The following is a 7,699-nucleotide window of genomic DNA, read 5'->3' as shown; positions in this document are numbered from 1 at the left end:
TGTGTGTGGACCGGTCTCGTCAGGACTTCTAATCAGTAACTTCCAAGAGGTGTGTTGCGCTGCCACAGAACCTCATGGATTGATTGGCCTGCGTTGCTGAGCACAGGGCGAAACACTTCTTTTCTCCCCACAGCAAGTCTTATCTCCCTTCTCCCCCGCCCCTTACTCTCTTCTCTCTCTCTCTTTTCCACCCACCGCCTGAATGGAGAAGTCGGATGCCCAGGAACCCGAAAGCACAGTTTCTGTGGCTTTTGTGGCCAAAGCGGTAGGGGCCGAGGGGGACGAAGCCCCGGCCGCCAGCTCCAAACCGCTCCGGTGCGAGTTCCCCAGGCCCTTGCTGCCGTTGACCTACAGGGAAGAACTGTACTGCGTTCTGCGCCTGGCAGCTCCCCTGGTGAGCATAGCGGAAAAACTAATGTGTAGGGGGGGGCTTCTGTGCCATAGGCACCAGGGTCTGAGGTCCTGAAAATAAAGTTTCATTCTTCCTCGTACTTGTGCAATAATATACCTGCAATAACACTGGTATTACACTGTACATATTGAAATAAACGAGTTAGTACGTAGTAATAATTTATACCAAATATACCCAAAACAATAATTTAGCCTGTGCATTTTGTATTTTTGGACGATTTTCGGTCTGTATTTTTTATTTGTATATATTTGACGATTTTTATTTATAAGGGTTTTTCTATTTTTTTAATTATTTTTATTTTATTTTTATTTTTCTATTTTATGATTTCTCTCCATTACTGCTATTCAAGATGAAGATTCTTTTTTTATTATTATTCTCCATTCTTTCCACACTGTTAAGCTGCTTTTTAAAAAATAAAAACAACATTTTATTTACATGCCAGAACAAATTCCTTGTATATGTAAATGTACCTGATGAATAAAACTGATTGGATTCTCTTTTTCATTGCTGAAGTCATATCCAGAGCTTGTTTTGTATGCATATTGGGGTTTTTCTTTATAATAAAATCACCAGAGCAATCCTGTCTTTAGAGCAGATAGACTTCAGCTGACTGTATGTTCCTTTAAGTTCAGAGCGTCTCTTATCTTATATATGTTCTGCTCTTATTGCAGCTGCTGTCTCGGATTTTGAACTTTCTCCAGCCCTTTGTGATCGCCATATTCTGCGGTCGCATCGGCAACACAGAACTGGCCGGATATGCACTCGCCTCAGCGGTACTTTGTAAAGTGGGCTGACAGAAAAGGGGACTTTTTAGAGAGTGGTCGTTTTAACGATTAAAAGAAACGGCTGTGTCTCTGCTTTTTTGCCCTGGTGACCCTTGAGCCCAAGGGTGAGAGGGTTGACGTGCTGCCTTGGTTTGAAGAGCGGTGCCTCAACCCACCAGCTCTATTTCTATAGGGAGGTTTAAGAATGGCTACCGCAAACATAAAGTGACCAAAAACTCAAACATGTATTTGATACACAACCACCCCTAAGTGGCTTGAATGCTCACCTACACATTTTGCATAGTTTGGAATGGTCAGTGACATGTATTTTATCATTGCAAGTTAGTCATTTTAGAAATATTGTCTTGGCACAGATGTGTTGAAATTGAATGGATGTCTATATATATAGATTATAATAAAGCATCATTGGACATACAGTACCTTATCTACATGCAGGTGGATAGCATTGATGTGCTGTTCTATTCGGAAAGTAACTCGAAAAGTATAAATACCTATAAAGCAAAGTACATGAATGAAATGACTACGTTTCTGTCCACTCTTGATTATCAGTGAAAACCTACTGCCAGCTAACTCTGTGTTTTTATTTTCCTTTTCCTGCCCTCAAAGACGATCAACGTGACCACGATTTCCACAGGCTACGGCCTGGCGCTGGCCTGCGACACGCTCATTTCTCAGGTTAGGGCCAAAATCATGTCGGCGTTAAATCCAACCTAAGTCCGTCTGTCACTCGACGTCCTGCTCTGTGCATTTTCCAGACATATGGCGGTAAGAACATGAAACGCGTGGGAACAATCCTCCAGAGGAGCGTGGTCATTCTGCTGCTGTTTTGCCTGCCTTGCTGGGCTCTGCTCATCAACTGCCACAGCTTCCTGCTTGTCATGCAGCAGGAGGCTAAGGTTGCCAGGTGAGTGTCACACAGAGCACAGGAATTAACATTGCGTATACCAGCGTACCAGAGTTCTTTGTTTCCGTACTTAAGTACATACATTTTTCAAGTATCTACATTCACTTAAGTATTTTCTAAAAAAAAAAAAAAAAAAAAATTTTAAAAAATAAATAAATAAATATATATATATTTTTTTTTTATAAAGATAATTATATTTATTATAAAAACAATAATATTTTTGGATTGAGTTAAGTATATAAGTAACTATAACCAAAATGGGACACAGATGTCACTGTGGAAAATGAATATTGTGATTGTTTGTTCATATCGGGACCTCAAATTCAATAAAACCTAATAGAACTCTGTTTTCCATCTTGCAGAATTGCCCAAATATATGCTGTTGCATTTCTTCCAGCGGTTCCAGTGAGTAACCACAATGAACCTAAATGTTATATTTCCTTGGAATAAAACAAAACAAAAAAAAACTTTAAAAAGCAGTACTCTGTCACTCAAATTCTGCAAAATAATTCTTTGTTTCAAGATATTTTGATATGTTTTCTCGAAGCGCGCACATTAATCAAAATTTGACATTTAAACAACCTCTACACGTCAACAAATCAATGACAAATGCGACGAAGCTTGTCAAGCTAGTTCTGTCAGACAACTCGACAGCGCCACACGCTTCCACGCCCTTATTTAGCCGGCCTATTTAAGCGGCCAGTCCCTCCTGCTCTACTTGCTTTACTGTGTTGCTGCGCTCCCTCCGCCTCCCCCTGCATCCACCTGTTGGGTTCTACTCTTCTACCCAATCAGGGGATTCAAGCTCATCACTCCTATAGTATGTCTATGTTTGCTGTACACCTCGCCGGGAGAGATGAGCAGTAGAGCCCACACGCCAAATTTAAATGCACAGTAAGGTTCGAGGAGGCAGAGTTGAGATAAACAAAATACCACGCTTACTAGTTTGCGTTTTTGGGGACGGTTCAGTCACAGGAGCGGCCAAACTGAGCAGTTGACCTGTCGACTTTCAACAGATCTCTTTCCCGCCTCACTAAATGGGGCCCCCACCAGCTAGTGACTCAGAGTGGCTCCGAATTGAGTTCTGTTTACACTCCTTATTATGTTTGCCGGAAGATCAGAATAAGAATAAGTTTATTCTGCCGGGCGCATTTACAGGTTCAGCATTGTACGAGAAATTTGTCACAGTGATTATTGGTGCGTGTTTACAGACGATGAGCATATTGAAAAGCTTGACAGTCTGAGGACAAAAATAAACAACAACAACAATATAGAATATAGAAAACAATATTTTCTATAGAATAGAATAGAAAGTAAAGTAAAAATTAAAAATTGCCAAAGATACACTATATGTAAATATGTAGGTCTAATTTTAAATATATTTTGAAGAAAAAATAAAAATTTTGTAGGAAAATCCATTAAAATATCTCGATGAGAAAAAGAACAATATTTTCCTGCCTACAGGCTATGTTCCTGCACCAGTTACAGGTCGCCTACCTCCAGAATCAGGTAAGTGCTCATTCACTGGCCAACCCTACGTGCCCTGTTCAGCATTTGACTCTGAGCACTTTTGTCTTATTTTATCTGCCAGGGGATCATTCTGCCCCAAATGTATACAGCGGCAGTGGCGAATCTAATCAACTTGGGGGTCAACTACCTCTTAATCTTCAGCCTAAAGCTAGGTGTGATGTAGGTGTGCTGGTGTTCCGGTCCTCTCCCCTCATTTTATATTCCAACCACTCAAGCCACGCCGCTCCCGCTTCATGCACACAAACAACATGTATATACTGTATATATATATATAGCACATGACATGATATCAGCTAAATTAACAACATTAAATACACCGGCTTGACCTTGCATGACCATTTTATTCAAATGTTCGCTCTTCTGACCACTTTTTACATAAACCCTCACTTTTCAACCGCGAGCACGATGTCGGTGTTGAATGTTTCCAGACCAGTCCTCTGCCTCGTTTTGTTCACAGCGGATCAGCAATCGCCAACAGCCTCTCTCAGATCACCATCTGTGTGCTCCTGTTCGGCTACATCCGCTGGAAGAATCTGCACAAGAAGACGTGGGGAGGTAAAAAAAAATGTAACTACATTGCTGGATTGTAAATATGACTCACAGCAAACTCTTCCTCTCCCTCTAGGCTGGTCCACTGAATGTCTGCAGGAGTGGGGCTCCTACATGCAGCTGGCCATCCCCAGCATGCTGATGCTCTGCTTCGAGTGGTGGGTCTGGGACATTGGAGGCGTCATCTCCGGTGAGTGTTTGCGAAAATCCATTGTGCAAACGGATTCGTTTTTTTCTGTACCGTCCAAAGAAGAAATCATGTATTTTTTTTTCCCCCTCTCACTCTGTATCTACCATGTCATTCCAAATAGTATATTCAACACACTATTACCACATAGGATAACAGCACATTACTCTGATGTTTTTTAAATGTTATTTTCTTGTCTGGCGAAAGCGCTTTGGAAACCGCTTCGATGTGAGCCTAGTTTAGCAGGTGTGTAAATGCGAGTAAATATCGACTTTGACAGGTTTACTGGGCGAGGTGGACCTCGCTGCCCAACACGTGCTGAATGAAATAGGAATCATAACTTATATGGTAAGACCAACCCATTTATCCTCCCCAAAATGTACCCTTAAAGGGTTTGAGGTTTTATGGCACAAACTCACCAAACTCTTTACTGTTAAAAAAAACTTAACACTGCTGCTGAAGCATTTGCATGTGCCTTTAACAACAAAAAAAAAATGTTTAATCTCTTTGGTACATCCGGAGCATAACCTGATAAAATGAGTTTATACGGTGAGAACCTGTGGCAGAGTGGTTAGTTTCCCAACAGTAAAGTGGTCGGCGCAGTTGTTGCCGCGAACGGCTCTAAGCGGTTGCAACCGATTTTGGGTGGAAAAAAAACGGCCAACCCCAACCCATGGGGGGTCCTTCTAGTTCCCTCTAGGTGTCCACGCAGCTGCCTGTGTGCGTGTCGGGAATGCTCTCGGGGCGGGGAACACGGCCAGGGCCATCACCACCTGCAAAGTGACTCTTGGGCTGTCAGGTAGAAGGACACACGGCCACACGCCCGCACGCACGCCCGCACGCACGCACGCACACCCGCACGCATGCACGCCCACGGGCACGCCCGCACGCACGCACGCCCACACGCATGCCCGCACGCCCGCCCGCACGCCCACACGCACCCACGCGCACAGGCACTCACGCACGCACGCACGCACCCACGCACGCACAGGTTTTCATTTGAAGTTGTGTTTTTTTCCTCCCTCCGTAGCCCTGATGGCTGTGTTCCAGGGTATGGTGATTGCTGGTTCAAAGTCTGTGCTGGGTTATATATTTACATCTGACGAGTGAGTTTTTAGACCCGGCCGTATTAGTCGAAGACTTCAAATTAATTCCCCACGTTCTCCGATGACACGTTTCCTCGCCTGCAGAAACATCGTGGCCATCGTCTCAGAGGTCCTCACCCTTTACACGTTCCTACAGTTCTTCGACGCATTGTTGGTGAGTCGAGGAATTCATCGTTTGATCGTTGCGTTCATTAATTACTTTATTACAATTTATCAGTTGCTTTATTCATTTACTCCTTAAGCGTTTAAGTGCCGCGCGAAGAAGCATTATTGGCGGTGAATCCTCTCTCTCATCACAACACAGAGGTAGTCGTCGAGGGTCCTCTGCTGTTCCACCATCTTTCCATTTGTGTGTACATTCAGTGCGTCTGCTCGGGAATCCTTGTGGGTTCCGGGATGCAGAAAATCGCCGCCCTGTCCAACTTGGTGTTGCACTACTGCATTGGCTTGCCCCTGGCCGTTGTCCTGATGTTCACTGCCGAGATGAGGATATTAGGTATGACGCAGTGGTGTTCATTTTTACTGTATCTTTTTTTTTTTTTTTTTCATATCGTGATTCATTCACTGTGTATGTGTGTGTGTATGTCTGTGCGCGTATGTGTGTGTGTGTGTGTGTGTGTGTAGGTCTTTGGCTGGGCCTGTTCACCAGTGCGGTTCTCCAGGCGGGCTTATTCCTAATTGTTATCTATAAACTCAACTGGCAGAAACTAACGCATATGGTGGGTAGATGGAAAACCTTTCTTTACTTCTATCTAAATCCTAAAAAGTATCACCGCCTCATTTTTTCCTGAAGAGCACCGATTGTCCCTCATTCTAGGCCCAGGTGCGATCTAGGAAAACAGTCATGGTGATCCCAAAGCGTCCGGCTGGTCAGCCGATGGACACCATTGTCCCCGATGTCTCAGACGGTGCTAAAACAGTAAGTATATCATTGTGTGGAGCAATGATTCCCAACCCAGAGATCGAAGACGGGTTTGCAAGGTTTTGGATGATTTGGGACATATTTTTGAACTTGAACTTGAACTTGATTATAAGATTAAAAAGCAAGTGTTGGTCTAAATATAAAGTGTAACAAAATCCCTGACTAAGGGGAGGTTTCAGAGACACAGATCAGGCCGAATCTGAAACTAAATCCCACTTTTGATCTGGACTAACTGAAACGGCCTTGCACTAGTCCTGGTTTCAAAAATGTGATTTCCAGAAGGAAGATTAGAGCTAATCTGGGTCTTAGTGAAGGTTTAAATGAAACCTGACCAGAGGCAGGTTTATCTTTGGATTAATGGACGTGGGGCCTCCAGGTCGACCTTGACAACAGAGGAAATGGATCATCTGGACTAAGACCAGCACCAAGAGCAGACAGAAGGAGCTGACTAGTCCTTCATCACCTTAGTCTAGGACTTCCTAGTCTACAACTAACTTATCTGAAATGAAGCAACGTCTCAGAAAGGTATTTTAAAATTCTGAATTAATTTAAGTAGGATTAGCGTAGTCCCGATTTAGAACTGCCCCTATACTTGTATGTTCTAATGAATTGTATGCCCTAAAAATCTTGGAACCAATTCAGTCAAAAAATACCTATAATACTGTCATAGTAGGTCTCTAAAATCTGGTTTGATTTTGACGGTGTCTGAGGAAAACAGGAAGGGAACTCTTGGTGTGGAGTATGTCCTTATACAGTAGGTGCGTGGAGCACGCTGTGCATGTTGTCATTTGAATAAGGATGTTCATCCATCGCCCTCTATTTCGATATCTCTGATCTGACTCTGGGTCGGTTCGAAGGGTGTGCATATTACCTTGCAGTACCTTAAACGCCACTTCCACAGTGACGCTAAAACTGCCATCCCTGTTCCTTCTCACAAGGACTGGGGGGCGGGTGATGAAGCTGCCACCAAGGCTGGCTACTGCCCCGTCAGCGTCTTGGAGCAGCAGGGGCTGCAGCGTGGTGAGCGGCCGGGCGAGGGCGGCGGCGACAGAAGCGGCGGGGACACTGAGGCGGAGGCTGACGGCGTTAAACCCAATGCTCCGCTCTCAGATACGCAGCTGATCCTGCGACGAGGACTCACACTTTTGACAATGGTTCTGATCCTGGCTTTGGGAATGGCGGTCCACTTCGCCTTCCCCCCACCGGAGCCCCCGGCTGAGATGGGGAGAAATTCCACCTCCGCCGAGGTCAACATCCCGTCCCCGATGCCCACCACTTCAGTGGACATCACTGGATACTATTAG

At 44.3% G+C, this 7,699-nt stretch overlaps 1 protein-coding gene across 1 annotated transcript; it reads left to right on the top strand.

The window, feature by feature from the left end:
* Positions 1 to 202: 202 nt before the first annotated feature.
* On the top strand, positions 203 to 7,699 carry LOC307239931 (multidrug and toxin extrusion protein 1-like; the record flags this gene model as incomplete). The annotated part of the gene is made up of 15 exons (XM_080013508.1): positions 203 to 394; positions 1,084 to 1,185; positions 1,804 to 1,872; positions 1,953 to 2,101; positions 2,464 to 2,506; positions 3,566 to 3,610; positions 3,693 to 3,790; positions 4,089 to 4,186; positions 4,257 to 4,370; positions 4,648 to 4,715; positions 5,058 to 5,166; positions 5,398 to 5,473; positions 5,558 to 5,627; positions 5,837 to 5,982; positions 7,297 to 7,699. The coding sequence occupies 15 exons, from the start codon at positions 203 to 205 to the stop codon at positions 7,697 to 7,699; spliced, it is 1,782 nt and encodes a 593-aa protein (XP_079869634.1).

The sequence above is a fragment of the Zeus faber genome (genome assembly GCF_960531495.2).
Source record: "Zeus faber genome assembly, chromosome: 14".
Classification (NCBI taxonomy): Eukaryota; Metazoa; Chordata; class Actinopteri; order Zeiformes; family Zeidae; genus Zeus; species Zeus faber.
This window is presented reverse-complemented; position numbering and strand designations above follow the sequence as displayed.